Below are 17,138 nucleotides of genomic sequence, written 5' to 3' on the forward strand. Positions count from 1 at the left end.
CTCGAGCTATATGAGGTAGAGTATCTCATGATAAGCTGTAGACCACACTACCTACCGAAAGAGTTTTCATCTGTATTCTTCGTAGCTGTTTACATATCACCACAGTCAGAGGCTGGCACTAAGACAGCATTGAATGAGCTGTGTTCCGCCATAAGCAAACAAGAAAACACTCACCCAGAGGCGGCGCTTCTAGTAGCCAGGGAGTTTAATGCAGGGAAACTTAAATCCGTACAGTGACCATGCGTACATGCCCCAACCAGAAGCCATGGATTACAGGCAGCATCCGCACTGAGCTAAAGGCTAGAGCTGCTGCTTTCAAGGAGCGGGACTCTAACCCGGAAGCTTTTTAAGAAATCGCGCTATGCCCTCCAACGAACAGGCAGGACTAAGATCGAATCGTACTACACCGGCTCTGACGCTCGTTGGATGTGGCAGGGCTTGCAAACCATTACAGACTACAAAGTGAAGCACAGCCGAGAGCTGCCCAGTGACACGAGCCTACCAGACAAGCTAAACTACTTCAATGCTCGCTTCGAGGCAAATAACAACAAATAACAAATTCACAGGGCCGCAGGGCCAGACGGATTACCAGGATGTGTGCTGCGAGCATGCCCTGACCAACTGGCAAGTGTCTTCACTGACATTTCAACCTCTCCCTGTCCGAGTCTGTAATACCAACATGTTTTAAGCAGACCACTATAGTGCCTGTGCCCAAGAACACTAAGCTAACCTGCCTAAATGACTACCAACCCATAGCACTCACGTCTGTAGCCATGAAGTGCTTTGAAAGGCTGGTCATGGCTCACATCAACATCATCATCCCAGAAACCCTAGACACACTCCAATTTGCATACCGCCCTAACAGATCCACAGACGGTGCAATCTCTATTGCACTCCACACCGCCATTTCCCACCTGGACAAAAGGAACACCTATGTGAGAATGCTATTCATTGACTACAGTTCAGCGTTCAACACCATAGTGCCCTCAAAGCTCATCACTAAGCTAAGGACATTGGTACTAAACACCTCCCTGTGCAACTGGATCCTGGACTTCCTGATGGGCCGCCCCCAGGTGGTAAGGGAAGGTAACAACACATCCGCCACGCTGATCCTCAACACAGGGGCCCCTGAGGGGTGCGTGCTTAGTCCCCTCTTGTACTCCCTGTTCACTCATGACTGCACGGCCAGGGTACAACTCCAACACCATAATTAAATTTGCCGATGACACAACAGTGGTAGGCCTGATCCCCGACAACGATGAAACAGCATATAGTGAGGAGGTCAGAGACCTGGCCGTGTGGTACCAGGACAACAACCTCTCCCTCAACGTGATCAAGACAAACGAGATGATTGTGGACTACAGGAAAATGAAGACAGTGCACGCCCCCATTCTTATCAACGGGGCTGCAGTGGAGCAGGTTGAGAGCAAACCAAGACAGTCGTGAAAAGGGCACGATGAAACCTATTCCCCCCCAGGAGACTGAAAAGATTTGGCATGGGTCCTCAGATCCTCAAAAGGTTAAACAAATATATAAACCCACCCCAACCAATATACCACTGCACCATCAGAGAGCTCCTATCTGCTCATCACTGACCTCCAAACGACCTCTCATTGCTGCCAAACAAACAACATCTCAACCTGCTTTCTCTGAAATATACAACATAACCCAAAAATAAATAGAAACCTTGACCCCTTCTTATAAAACACTAACAGAGATTTGAGTCAGCAGCTTTAACCATGAGTAAATGATATCTCAATTCCACCTCAATCATCTTCGAACAGAGAAATATCAAAACCTTCTCCCTGTCAACGGCAGTAACTCAGTTGTTTTTCATGATGGCTTATAAGTTCTCTGTTGGTGGTTGACACCCAGTCTGACGTAAAGATCCCATAATGCTTGTGGAATACGTGAGCAGTAGGAGGACGTGTAGCCTAATAACAAAGGAATTGTTACAGAATTTGCAAGATACAAAGAAATCAAAACAACCACCTTTACAATTAAAATGTTGTTTTGTTTCTATTATTTAAATGTGTTGCTACTGACCTAGCCAAACAGGTATCTGTATGAGAGTTCTTATTATTGCAAACATTGTGTGGATCTTAATGTTCCTTAAACCGCCATCAGCAAACTAGGGGAAGTGGTTTGCTAACAAATGCACATTTTCCACTTAAATGTACATTTCCACTTTCCTGAAGTCCCCCAGGCCTCGGCAGAGTAATCATATAGGTAATCTATCGATGTGGAATGCCAAATCTCACTAAGCAATTGAATGTAGTTTTCCTTACCACTGCAAATACTATATTTCTACATGTAATGTGTTTTCAGCAGCACATCAAGCATATGTTATACACATATGACATATCAGCAAATGCTTGGAACACTCGCACAACGCTGTAAATATGAACGATTGAATCAGCAAATGCTTGGAACACTCGCACAACGCTGTAAATATGAACGATTGAATCAGCAAATGAAACCACTAATTCTAAAGGGCCGCAGGTAACTTAGCGATTAAGAGTGTTAGGCCAGTAACCCAAAGTTCTCTGGTTTTTTGACTAAAATCTGTTGTTGTGCCCTTGAGCAAGACTCTTAACCCTAATTGCTCCTGTAAGTCTCTCTGGATAAGTGAATGCTAAATTGCTAAAGTGTAAAAATAAAAAAAATAAAAAATCAGATTGATGCCTTTCCATTTAAACCAACTCAAGGTTTCCTCCTCCCCTGACATTATTATTCAATGTTGAAGAAAAATGAATCAAAACCTTACCGGCTATAGCCTTCATTATATATCAAGGCTTGGTAGACATTAAGCTGAGAAGACGTTACAACACTACTTTACTGGTATAATTTACAACACACAGTGTTGTCGCAAATAGCACCCTATTCAATATATAGTGCACTACTATTGACCAGGGAATCGGGTGCCATTTGGGACTCACAAGGGGGGGGGGGTCGTAATAGCGGGGAGGGAGAGATATATTGGGGGCAATAACCATTCTCCATTAATTGCCGTAGCAATTTTCCTCCATGTGCTCTCAAACACAAAGAAACCTGTGGTTGTTCTCTCAACCAGATACCCCTGGTAGGTACAGACACAAAGAAACGTGTAGCTCAGTTGGTAGAGCATGGTGTTTGCAACGCGAGGGTTGTGGGTTCGATTCCCACGGGGGACCAGTATGGGGGGAAAAAAATGTATGAAATGTATGCATTCACTACTGTAAGTCGCTCTGGACAAGAGTGTCTGCTAAATGACTAAAAATGTAAAAACTTGTTCTCTCAACCAGATACCCCTGGTAGGTACAGACACAAAGATACCTGTGGTTGTTCTCTCAACCAGATACACCTGGTAGCTACAGACACAAAGATACCATACTGTTAAAGAACCTGGCTAGCCTTTAGACCACACAGACATACCCATATTAAAGAATATCTGTAACAACAAATGAAACAGCAGACCATTAGCTATCTGACTGTCAGGAGGATGGTGGGGGACAGAATTATCTGCAGCTCAGGCTTGGTAGTCTCTTGCTTGACTGCTGGGATGAAGTGATATGAATGAATAAATAAATATAACTCTCTCTGCTCCACACATCTGAATGTTAGCATGGCAGATTTACCATAAAGGAAGCAGAGCCATAGCATTATCTAATGGACTAGGGTACTCTATGTGGACTGACTTGGCATGCCATGTGGGTCTTTGTCTGTGTTAGTTTCTCTACCAACCTAATGCAGAGAGAGAGGGGAAGTGGGCTAGCTGCTGTAATCCTGATCAGACTTATAGTTATAATAGGATTTATAAACCATGACCTTTAAATATTGCTTTGGAATGAGTCTTCCTAGAAGACGAGCAAATATCCAATCAGGTCCTCTGTTGGCTGTTGGTAGACTTTGGTGCTTGAAACGCCGTGACCGTCGGGACAGCCCGTTCCAAAATGTATACATGCATGACTGTAAATTGCTTTGGATAAAAGTGTCTGCTCAATGGATTATATTATAGATTATTATTACATAAACAAGCTATTCTAAAATATAGCGTAGGCCTAGAAGATATTCCATAGAAGAAGGGGAAATGGGGGATAGCTAGTCAGTTGTTCAACTGAAATGTGTCTTCCGTATTTAACCCAACCCCTTCAATCCAGCAACCTTCTGGTTACTGGCCCTACGCTCTAACCGCTAGGCTACCTGCCACCTTAAAGAGAGAGTTTTAATATAGTTGATATTTGAATGTACCCTTTTTCAGACTCAGTTTGAATTTACTTTGTCAGATAATGGTGTGAAATAGGTCCCGAAAACAGTTTAGTGGTGCTTGTCACGGTCGTCGTAGTAAGTGGACCAAGGCGCAGCGGGTTGAGTGCTCATTTTCACTTTTATTTAGAACACTTAAATAAACAAAACAATAAACAAACAAACTAACTAACAGTCTTGCAGGCAAAACACAGCAGTGCAAAGAACAACCTCCCACAATTCCCATAACAAACACACTCCTAAATATAGGACCTTCAATCAGAGGCAACGATAAACAGCTGCCTCCAATTGAAGGCCCCAATCCCAATACCTAAACATAGATCTAAACACCCTAGCACAGACATAGAAATATACAACATAGAACTTAACCAAAAAACCCCGGACTAATAAATCAAACACCCCTCTACATAAACACATACTCAAACACACCCCGAACCACATAAAACAAATACCCCCTGCCACGTCCTGACCAAACTATAATAACAAATAACCCCTTTACTGGTCAGGACGTGACAGTACCCCCCCCAAAGGTGCAGACCCCGGATGCACCTCATACAAAAATAGACACAAAATAAACCCCCCAAACTAAAGGGAGGGAAGGGAGGGTAGCTGCCGTCACGGACGGTTCCCGTGCTACACCCCCCCCTCCTCAATCCTCCTACTGTGGAGGTGGCTCAGGTTCTGGCCTTAGTCCACCACCTAACCTGTCCACCCCCGCTGCATACCTTTGGCTAAAGCGCCTCGCTGTAGACCTCGGGCTGAAGCGCTTCTCTGTAGACCTCGGGCAGAAGAGCGACTCCGGAAGCTCCAGACTGTAGGTCGACTCTGGCTGCGCCGATTCCGGACTGTAGGCCGTCTCACTCGGTTCCGGACTGTAGGCCGTCTCACTCGGTTCCGGACTGTAGGCCGTCTCACTCGGTTCCGGACTGTAGGCCGTCTCACTCGGTTCCGGACTGTAGGCCGTCTCACTCGGTTCCGGACTGTATGCCGTCTCACTCGGTTCCGGACTGTAGGCCGTCTCACTCGGTTCCGGACTGTAGGCCGTCTCACTCGGTTCCGGACTGTATGCCGTCTCACTCGGTTCCGGACTGTAGGCCGTCTCACTCGGTTCCGGACTGTAGGCCGTCTCACTCGGTTCCGGACTGTAGTCCATCTCTAGATGGGGCACTGTCGTCGGACACTCTGGAGAAATGTATTTATGTTGTTGTAATCTGCCATATTAAGGCAGTATTTCTGTGTTGCAATCTATCAGATTAAAGCAGTATTTATGTGTTGTAAACTATTAGATTTAAGCAGTATTTCTGTGTTGTAAACTATTAGATTTAAGCAAGTATTTCTGTGTTGTAATCTATTAGATTTAAGCAAGTATTTCTGTGTTGTAATCTATCAGATTAAGGCAGTATTTCTGTGTTGTAATCTATTAGATTTAAGCAAGTATTTCTGTGTTGTAATCTATCAGATTAAGGCAGTATTTCTGTGTTGTAATCAATCAGATCAGTAGTTATTTCTGCTTAAATCAAGCTCCACAGTGTTCAGTGTGGAAGGTGTGGGAGGAGGAAGCTGCTGCATCTGTAACCCTACAGCTAGTAAACAGAGAACTGTAGAATAACAATACTATGGCTGAGCCCCAAATGGCACTCTATTCCCTAGATTGTGCACTATGGCATAGAATAGGTGCCATATGGGATGAACATATTCTGGAAGGAAACTGAGATTTTGCTTGCAGTGTTAGGTGCTTGACATTCATATGACATTCAACTGCGATGAATGTTTTAGAATCTGTTATCCACTACCTGTGTTATTCACCACAATGCTGGACTTCAAACAATATCTTGACACTTCCTTCAGGGTTACGAGGAGTAGTTCTGCAGTACTTACCTATAAGTAGTACTTACCTCGTACTTACTGTACCTCTGAAATATTAACTTATTGTACCTCTGAAAAATTAATTTACTTTACCTCTGACATATTAATTTACTGCACCTCTGCAATATTAATTTACTGCACCTCTGATATTAATTTAGTGTACCTCTGACATATTAATTTACTGCACCTCTGACATATTAATTTACTGCACCTCTGACATATTAACTTACTGTACCTCTGCAATATTAATTTACTGCACCTCTGCAATATTAACTTACTGCACCTCTGACATATTGACTTACTGCACCTCTGCAATATTAACTTACTGCACCTCTGCAATATTAATTTACTGCACCTCTGACATATTGACTTACTGTACCTCTGACATATTAATTTACTGCACCTCTGACATATTGACTTACTGTACCTCTGACATATTAATTTACTGTACCTCTGACATATTGACTTACTGTACCTCTGACATATTAATTTACTGTACCTCTGACATATTAACTTACTGCACCTCTGACATAGTAACTTACTGTACCTCTGACATGAATTTACTGTACCTCTGACATATTAACTTACTGTACCTCTGACATTAATTTACAGTACCTCTGACATATTAACTTACCGCACCTCTGACATATTAACTTACTGTAACTCTGACATATTCACTTACTGTACCTCTGACATATGAATTTACTGCACCTCTGACATATTGACTTACTGTACCTCTGACATATTGACTTACTGTACCTCTGACATATTAATTTACTGTACCTCTGACAATTAACTTACTGCACCTCTGACATATTAACTTACTGTAACTCTGACATATTAACTTACTGTACCTCTGACATAGTAACTTACTGTACCTAAAAAAAACTTTACAGCGTTCCTTTGAGCCCGTACAGAGGTGATAGATCTCGGTTTTACAGCCCCAGTCCTTATTCAGTCTAGTTTAGTGTTGCCAAGCAAGGCTGTGTCCCAAATGGCCCCCTATGGGCCCTGGTCAAAAGTACTTCACTATATAGGGAATAGAGTGCTATTTGGTATCAGTGCAAGACTCCCTGAGTCAGACAGGGCAATAACTTACAGATGAATTTATCATAAAGCTCCCCAATAAAGGTTTATACTATAGGCTGTGGTCCACAGCCTCGTATAAATAAAATATTTTCTGAAAAGATGAAAGCCACAAGTTCTCCTGTATTGTGTGGATTCTGTTTCTATGGTGGTGTAGACTGATAACGTACCGTCATAGATGTTGACATTTCTTACATTCTCCCATGTACAGTGTGTTCCAAAAACTTTGAAAACTATGAATCTCCTCATAGAAAAAGCTTTTTAGAATCAGTTCATTCTCTCTGACAGTTGCGACTGATTATTCAATGTAACAAACGACTTAATAAATGTCAGCAAGTGGATTTGCCCCCCCCCCGTGAAGGACACCAAAGTAACTGGCCTGAATTATTTGCCACAAGTCTAAAGGATTATTTATAGTCTGTAAAACAGCATGTAATCTTCCAGTCTTTGGGGAGCGAGGCTCAGAATACAGCATTAACACAATACTGTGAAGGAGAAGCCAGTTCCCATGCTAAGTCCATGTCTATAAAAAAAAAAAAAACAACACATTTTGTTTGGAAGGCGAGGCGGGAGTTGCCTCGATTGTAAGCAGCCTGTCCCATTGGAGTTAGCGCTCAGTTTCTTTATCCACTTAGGTACGCAGTTTAGTTGTTACACTTTTAATTCGGCTCAGACTGGTGGAGAAAGATGCCGGTTTAGTCTATAAAATGATGTTTGCCTGCCGCATAGCAAGTTGGGTTTTGTCATATCACTATGATGATTGTGTTACTTCGATTGTGATACAATATACCTTTTAAGTCTGCTAGGTACACACTCGTTGTACCTAGCGGTAACGAGTATCATTGCTTTAGTTCTGCAGTACTTACCTATAAGTAGTACTTACCTCGTACTTACTGTACCTCTGAGATATTAACTTACTGTACCTCTGAAATATTAACTTACTGTCCCTCGCAAAATATTAATTTACTGTACCTCTGAAATATTTACTTACTGTACCTCTGACATCTTAATTTACTGAAAGATGCCGGTTTAGCCTATAAAATGATGTTTGCCTGTCGCACAGCAAGCTGGGTTTTGTCGTATCATTATGATGATTGTGTTACTTTGACTGTGATACAATACACCTTTTAGGACTCCTAGGTACACTCTTAGGAAAAAGGGCTCCGAAAAGGTTATTCGACTGTCCCCATGTACAGTAGAAACCTCTGTGTAAAGTGTAAACCCCAAAAGGTTCTACCTGGAACCAAAAAGGTTCTACCTGGAACCAAGAAGGTTCTTTAAAGAGTTCTCCTACGGGGACAGCCGAAGAACCCTTTAAGGTTCTAGAATGCACCTTTTTCCTAAGAGAGTATGCTGTATCCAACTTCTCGTAATTGGTTAAACAAAACACTAAAGTGATACTGTACGTCTCTCAGTTTTTTGTGTATGTGGGGGGTAGAATTCTACCAATTGTGCATTGCATTCCACTTATCAAATAATATTTTCTATTCACAGTCCCATGTCTCAAAAATATTGATATTAGTAGCATTATATGGTCATGTAACTTCTTCCGTGTAGGGCTATAACCATGATTATTTACATATATCCTTCTTCTCCTCCCCTCCTCCTCCTCCTCCTCCTCCTCCTGCTCCTCCTCCTCTTTCTTCTTCTTCTCCTCCTCCTCCTCCTCCTCCTCCACCTCCACCTCCACCTCCTCCTCCCCTCCTCCACCTCCACCTCCTCCTCTTTCTTCTCCCCCCCTCCTCCTCCTCCTCCACCACCTCCTCCTCTTTCTTCTCCTCCTCCTCCTCCACCTCCACCTCCTCCTCCTCCTCCTCCTCCTCCTCCTCCTCCTCCTCCCCCTCCTCCTCCTCCTCCACCTCCTCCTCCTCTTTCTTCTCCTCTCCTCCTCCTCCACCTCCTCCTCCTCCTCTTTCTTCTCCTCCCCTCCTCCTCCACCTCCTCCTCCTCCTCTTTCTTCTCCTCCCCTCCTCCTCCTCCACCTCCACCTCCTCCTCCTCTTTCTTCTCCTCCCTCCTCCTCCTCCTCCACCTCCACCTCTTCCCCCTCTTTCTTCTCCTCCCCTCCACATCCACCTCCTCCTCCTCCTCCCCTCCTCCTCCACCTCCTCCTCCTCCTCCTCTTTCTTCTCCTCCCCTCCTCCTCCTCCTCCACCTCCTCCTCTTTCTCCTCCTCCTCCTCCTCCCCTCCTCCTCCACCTCCTGCTCCTCTTTCTTCTCCTCCCCTCATCCTCCTCCTCCTCCTCCACTTCCACCTCCTCCTCCTCTTTCTTCTCCTTCCCTCCTCCTCCACCTCCTCCTCCTCTTTTTTCTCCTCCCCTCATCCTCCTCCTCCTCCTCCACTTCCACCTCCTCCTCCTCTTTCTTCTCCTCCCCTCATCCTCCTCCTCCTCCACCTCCCCCTCCACCTCCTCCACTTGCTTCTCCTCCCCTCCTCCTCCTCCTCCTCTTCCTCCTCCTCTTCCTCTTCCTACTCTAGGATGAGCTCCAACGGCTCAAATGAGTTGTTCCAGGCTACAAACCATGCGGAACAGACCTTTCGCAAGATGGAGACTTATCTTCAGCACAAGCAGCTGTGTGATGTTGTCTTGATAGCAGGAGATCATAAGATCCCGGCTCACAGGTCAGTGCCTGCTGGGTTAGAGCTATACTGCAAACACTTCAGGATGAATATGGTTGTGTCCCAAGTGACACCCTATTCCCTAATAAAGTGCACTACTTTTGACCACGGCCCCATAGGGCTTTAGTTAAAAGTAGGACACTATATAGGGAACCAATATTATTAAGATAGCCACTTGTAAGAGTACTTTCACTGACCACCATCTCAGACAACACAAGACTTTGATCAACTGTACAGTCAATAGTACTATCTAATTAACCAGGGGTGTTCTTATTTCAGAAGGGCATGCATCAGATAGCAATTTGAGGGCCCAGAAATGACTGTTTACTGAGTGGGTGTGATTTAAAAAAAAAAGCAAAAACAAACCATAGACTTTGATAAAACATGTTTGCATGGCTTCAACAGGGCAATCGATAAACTTGTCATGACCCCTTAAACATAAATAATTTATTTGACACTTAGTACAACATGAATGATCGTTACACATGCATTTACAAAAGTTGCTCTGTAGAGGACAGACCATAATATCCTCTGTTTTCATATTAAACACATCTCAAAGAAAACTAATTTCCCTGTGCTAGCAGATTTTTAATTACTCTCCACTTCACTTCTTACATTAGCAGACTTGTGAAGCAAATCAGACCGAGACAGAAACACGATTAGAGTTCTTGAGTCTTTTATCGGTTGGAAGTAATTGTAAATGTTGTTTATGAGATACTTTCATTTCAATTTTTTTCAATGTGCTGCTTCAACAAATTGGATGACGTTATGCAGAACACAAGGGGAAGCTGTTAGGGGCAGTTAGAGAATCCATGCGCTGTGTCCCAACATCACTGAAACACCCAGCCAGCCAGCCAGCCAGCCAGCCAGCCAGCCAACCATTCTACCTGTAAATCACTGACACACCCAGCCAGCCAACCATTCTACCTGTAAATCACTGAAACACCCAGCCAGCCAGCCAACCATTCTACCTGTAAATCACTGACACACCCAGCCAGCCAACCATTCTACCTGTAAATCACTGAAACACCCAGCCAGCCAGCCAACCATTCTACCTGTAAATCACTGAGCTGTGTCACAACATCATCTGAAACACCCAGCCAGCCAACCATTCTACCTGTAAATCACTGAGCTGTGTCACAACATCATCTGAAACACCCAGCCAGCCAACCATTCTACCTGTAAATCACTGAAACACCCAGCCAGCCAGCCAACCATTCTACCTGTAAATCACTGAGCTGTGTCACAACATCATCTGAAACACCCAGCCAGCCAGCCATTCTACTTGTAAATAAAAGTTGGATTCAGGGCTATATGGGAAAACATGGCACCATAATTGCTCAAGCTGGTAAACTGTCTGTCTGATAAACCACCTGGTGTACTCTCTGTCTGACATACCACCTGGTATACTGTCTGTCTGATATACCACCTGGTATACTGTCTGTCTGACATACCACCTGGTATACTGTCTGTCTGATATACCACCTGGTATACTGTCTGTCTGACATACCACCTGGTATACTGTCTGTCTGATATACCACCTGGTATACTGTCTGTCTGATATACCACCTGGTATACTGTCCGTCTGATATACCACCTGGTATACTGTCTGTCTGACATACCACCTGGTATACTGTCTGATATACCACCTGGTATACTGTCTGTCTGACATACCACCTGGTATACAGTCTGTCTGACATACCACCTGGTATACTGTCTGATATACCACCTGGTATACTGTCTGTCGGATATACCACCTGGTATACTGTCAGTCTGACATACTACCTGGTATACTGTCTGTCTGATAAACCACCTGGTATACTGTCTGTCTGATATACCACTTGGAGTACTGTCTGTCATGGAGCAGCATTTGGATAGTAAATACAGGCCAAATATTAATGATAAAACAGCTCCCTCTCAGCTCCCTCTCAGCTCCCTCTCAGCTCCCCCACAGCCCCCTCTCAGCTCCCTCTCAGCTCCCCCTCAGCTCGTCTCTCAGCTCCCTCTCAGCTCCCCCACAGCTCCCCCACAGCTCCCTCTCAGCTCCCCCACAGCTCCCTCTCAGCTCCCCCACAGCTCCCCCACAGCTCCCTCTCAGCTCCCTCACAGCTCCCTCTCAGCTCCCTCTCAGCTCCCTCTCAGCTCCCTCTCAGCTCCCTCTCAGCTCTCTCTCAGCTCCCTCTCAGCTCCCTTTCAGCTCCTCCACAGCTCCCTCTCAGCTCCCTCACAGCTCCCCCACAGCTCCCTCTCAGCTCCCCCACAGCTCCCCCACAGCTCCCTCTCAGCTCCCCCAAAGCTCCTTCTCAGCTCCCCCACAGCTCCCTCTCAGCTCCCCCACAGCTCCCTCTCAGCTCCCCCACAGCTCCCTCACAGCTCCCTCTCAGCTCCCTCACAGCTCCCTCTCAGCTCCCTCTCAGCTCCCTCTCAGCTCCCTCTCAGCTCCCTTTCAGCTCCTCCACAGCTCCCTCTGCTCCCTCTCAGCTCCCCCACAGCTCCCTCTCAGCTCCCCCACAGCTCCCCCACAGCTCCCTCTCAGCTCCCCCAAAGCTCCTTCTCAGCTCCCCCACAGCTCCTTCTCAGCTCCCCCACAGCTTCCTCTCAGCTCCCCCACAGCTCCCCCACAGCTCCCTCTCAGCTCCCCCAAAGCTCCTTCTCAGCTCCCCCACAGCTCCCTCTCAGCTCCCCCACAGCTCCCTCTCAGCTCCCTCTCAGCTCCCTCTCAGCTCCCCCACAGCTCCCTCTCAGCTCCCCCAAAGCTCCTTCTCAGCTCCCCCACAGCTCCCTCTCAGCTCCCCCACAGCTCCCTCTCAGCTCCCCCCACAGCTCCCCCACAGCTCCCTCTCAGCTCCCCCACAGATCCCCCACAGCTCCCTCTCAGCTCCCTCTCAGCTCTCTCTCAGCTCCCCCACAGCTCCCTCTCAACTCCCTCACAGCTCCCTCAGCATGTCATCATGTAACGGATAATCAATGCATATGAAGACATCAGTACAAGGCTGTTGGTTGTGTTGTGTGTGCAGACTGATCCTCAGTGCAGTGACTGTGTGTCCCAAATGGCACCCTATTAACTCCACATTTATATACTGTAGTGCACTACTTTTGACCAGAGAGTAGTGCACTAAATAGGGAATAGAATGCCATTTGTGAAGGGCCCTCTGATTACTTTGCTGGTTGTTGCTGTGTGCATACTGGTCCTTAGTGCAGTCTCTGACCACTACCTTGTTGGTATTGTCCCGTACAGGCTGGTCCTTAGTGCAGTCTCTGACCACTACCTTGTTGGTATTGTCCCGTACAGGCTGGAACTCAGTGCCGTCTCTGACCACTACCTTGTTGGTATTGTCCCGTACAGGCTGGTCCTCAGTGCAGTCTCTGACCACTACCTTGTTGGTATTGTCCCATACAGGCTGGTCCTCAGTGCAGTCTCTGACCACTACCTTGTTGGTATTGTCCCGTACAGGCTGGTCCTTAGTGCAGTCTCTGACCACTACCTTGTTGGTATTGTCCCGTACAGGCTGGTCCTCAGTGCAGTCTCTGACCACTACCTTGTTGGTATTGTCCCGTACAGGCTGGTCCTCAGTGCAGTCTCTGACCACTACCTTGTTGGTATTGTCCCATACAGGCTGGTCCTCAGTGCGGTCTCTGACCACTACCTTGTTGGTATTGTCCCGTACAGGCTGGTCCTTAGTGCAGTCTCTGACCACTACCTTGTTGGTATTGTCCCGTACAGGCTGGTCCTCAGTGCAGTCTCTGACCACTACCTTGTTGGTATTGTCCCGTACAGGCTGGTCCTCAGTGCAGTCTCTGACCACTACCTTTTTGTTATTGTCCCGTACAGGCTGGTCCTCAGTGCAGTCTCTGACTACTTTGCTGCCATGTTCACCAGCGATGTGAGAGAGGCCAAACAGGAGGAGATCAAGATGGAGGGGGTAGATCCAGAATCCTTGAGATCTCTGGTTCACTTTGCATACACTGGTGAGTACTCCGCAACACTCAATAATGTATCTCAAATGACACCCTATTTCCTGTTGAAGTGCACTACTTTGGACCATAACCCAAAGGGCTTGGTCAAAATAATGCTCCAAATCAGGAAAATGGTGCCATTTGAACGTATCCACCCAGTAATACCCATGGAGCCGGCTGATGCATAAAGGGCAGCATCAAATCTCCACGTCTGCCAAACTGCCATTTTCTCCCCTGTGCCCCAGGCATGGTAATGTTTTTAGTTATTTTATCCCCTGTGCCCCAGGCCTGGGGATGTTTTTAGTAATTTTCTCCCCTGTGCCCCAGGCCTGGTAATGTTTTTAGTAATTTTCTCCCCTGTGCCCCCGGCCTGGGGATGTTTTTAGTAATTTTCTCCCCTGTGCACCAGGCCTGGTAATGTTTTTAGTAATGTTCTCCCCTGTGCCCCCAGCCTGGGGATGTTTTTAGTAATTTTCTCCCCTATGCACCAGGCCTGGCAATGTTTTTAGTAATGTTCTCCCCTGTGCCCCCGGCCTGGGGATGTTTTTAGTAATTTTCTCCCCTGTGCACCAGGCCTGGGGATGTTTTTAGTAATTTTCTCCCCTGTGCCCCCGGCCTGGTAATGTTTTTAGTAATTTTCTCCCCTGTGCCCCCGGCCTGGGGATGTTTTTAGTAATTTTCTCCCCTATGCACCAGGCCTGGCAATGTTTTTAGTTATGTTCTCCCCTGTGCCCCCGGCCTGGGGATGTTTTTAGTAATTTTCTCCCCTATGCACCAGGCCTGGCAATGTTTTTAGTTATGTTCTCCCCTGTGCCCCCGGCCTGGGGATGTTTTTAGTAATTTTCTCCCCTGTGCCCCCGGCCTAGGGATGTTTTTAGTAATTTTCTCCCCTATGCACCAGGCCTGGCAATGTTTTTAGTAATGTTCTCCCCTGTGCCCCCTAGCCTGGGGATGTTTTTAGTAATTTTCTCCCCTATGCACCAGGCCTGGCAATGTTTTTAGTAATGTTCTCCCCTGTGCCCCCGGCATGGGGATGTTTTTAGTAATTTTCTCCCCTGTGCACCAGGCCTGGGGATGTTTTTAGTAATTTTCTCCCCTGTGCCCCCGGCCTGGTAATGTTTTTAGTAATTTTCTCCCCTGTGCCCCCGGCCTGGGGATGTTTTTAGTAATTTTCTCCCCTGTGCCCCCGGCCTGGTAATGTTTTTAGTAATTTTCTCCCCTGTGCCCCCGGCCTGGTAATGTTTTTAGTAATTTTCTCCCCTGTGCCCCCGGCCTGGGGATGTTTTTTGTAATTTTCTCCCCTGTGCCCCAGGCCTGGGGATGTTTTTAGTAATTTTCTCCCCTATGCACCAGGCCTGGCAATGTTTTTAGTTATGTTCTCCCCTGTGCCCCCGGCCTGGGGATGTTTTTAGTAATTTTCTCCCCTATGCACCAGGCCTGGCAATGTTTTTAGTTATGTTCTCCCCTGTGCCCCCGGCCTGGGGATGTTTTTAGTAATTTTCTCCCCTATGCACCAGGCCTGGCAATGTTTTTAGTTATGTTCTCCCCTGTGCCCCCGGCCTGGGGATGTTTTTAGTAATTTTCTCCCCTATGCACCAGGCCTGGCAATGTTTTTAGTTATGTTCTCCCCTGTGCCCCCGGCCTGGGGATGTTTTTAGTAATTTTCTCCCCTGTGCCCCCGGCCTAGGGATGTTTTTAGTAATTTTCTCCCCTATGCACCAGGCCTGGCAATGTTTTTAGTTATGTTCTCCCCTGTGCCCCCGGCCTGGGGATGTTTTTAGTAATTTTCTCCCCTATGCACCAGGCCTGGCAATGTTTTTAGTTATGTTCTCCCCTGTGCCCCCGGCCTGGGGATGTTTTTAGTAATTTTCTCCCCTGTGCCCCAGGCCTGGGGATGTTTTTAGTAATTTTCTCCCCTGTGCCCCCGGCCTGGGGATGTTTTTAGTAATTTTCTCCCCTTTGCCCCCGGCCTGGGGATGTTTTTAGTAATTTTCTCCCCTGTGCCCCCGGCCTGGGGATGTTTTTAGTCATTTTCTCCCCTGTGCCCCCGGCCTGGGGATGTTTTTAGTAATTTTCTCCCCTGTGCCCCCGGCCTGGGGATGTTTTTAGTAATTTTCTCCCCTGTGCCCCCGGCCTGGGGATGTTTTTAGTAATTTTCTCCCCTGTGCCCCAGGCCTGGGGATGTTTTTAGTTATTTTCTCCCCTGTGCCCCCGGCCTGGGGATGTTTTTAGTAATTTTCTCCCCTGTGCCCCCGTCCTGGGGATGTTTTTAGTAATTTTCTCCCCTGTGCCCCCGGCCTGGGGATGTTTTTAGTAATTTTCTCCCCTGTGCCCCCGGCCTGGGGATGTTTTTAGTTATTTTCTCCCCTGTGCCCCCGGCCTGGGGATGTTTTTAGTAATTTTCTCCCCTGTGCCCCCGGCCTGGGGATGTTTTTAGTTATGTTCTCCCCTGTGCCCCCGGCCTGGGGATGTTTTTAGTTATTTTCTCCCCTGTGCCCCCGGCCTGGGGATGTTTTTAGTTATTTTCTCCCCTGTGCCCCTGGCCTGGGGATGTTTTTAGTTATTTTCTCCCCTGTGCCCCCGGCCGGGGGATGTTTTTAGTTATGTTCTGCCCTGTGCCCCAGGCCGGGGGATGTTTTTAGTAATTTTCTCCCCTGTGCCCCAGGCCTGGGGATGTTTTTAGTAATTTTCTCCCCTGTGCCCCCGGCCTGGGGATGTTTTTAGTAATTTTCTCCCCTGTGCCCCCGGCCTGGGGATGTTTTTAGTAATTTTCTCCCCTGTGCCCCCGGCCTGGGGATGTTTTTAGTAATTTTCTCCCCTGTGCCCCCGGCCTGGTAAAGTTTTTGGAGCTCATATGGAGCTCTGCTTCCATTGTTCTCTGTAACAACATATCTTGTTAATGTTGCAGGTGTCCTTGAATTGAAGGAGGAGACCATAGAGAGTTTATTGGCTGCAGCCTGCCTTCTACAGCTCTCGCAAGTCATTGAGGTCTGCTGTAACTTCCTCATGAAACAACTCCATCCATCTAATTGCCTGGGGATACGCTCCTTCGCCGACGCCCAGGGATGCATGGATCTGCTCAACGTGGCCCACAACTACACTATGGTAGGAATCTAACCAGGTTTACACAGCCTAAACTCCAAAGAATTACATTCAAATATGTTTTTTTTTGGGCTGTTTGCATGCATTCCTTTTGGAGGTTGCATTAGGTTTACATCACATTGTTAGGGTTGGATGACCATTGAATGCTTAGCTAAAGTACAAATATCATTTTAAACTCTAGGATTTGATTGAAATACATTTGTGTTGGCCTTTTTTTTGGTCAAGGTTAGCTAATTTGTGGCAAATGACGTTGAGACATGTCG

General features: G+C 46.7%; 1 protein-coding gene across 2 annotated transcripts in view; it reads left to right on the forward strand.

The window, feature by feature from the left end:
* Positions 1-17,138, forward strand: part of LOC106604165 (kelch-like protein 4) — a 48,539-nt gene that overhangs the window by 13,656 nt on the left and 17,745 nt on the right. For both annotated transcript variants that reach the window (XM_045717832.1, XM_014198583.2), the window contains exons 2-4: positions 9,676-9,819; positions 13,649-13,785; positions 16,682-16,878. In XM_045717832.1, the coding sequence (XP_045573788.1) occupies positions 9,677-9,819; positions 13,649-13,785; positions 16,682-16,878 (477 nt within the window). In that variant the 5' untranslated portion in view covers position 9,676. The remainder of the gene's footprint in view (positions 1-9,675; positions 9,820-13,648; positions 13,786-16,681; positions 16,879-17,138) is intronic.

The sequence above is a fragment of the Salmo salar genome, chromosome ssa05, assembly GCF_905237065.1.
Source record: "Salmo salar chromosome ssa05, Ssal_v3.1, whole genome shotgun sequence".
NCBI classification, from domain to species: Eukaryota; Metazoa; Chordata; class Actinopteri; order Salmoniformes; family Salmonidae; genus Salmo; species Salmo salar.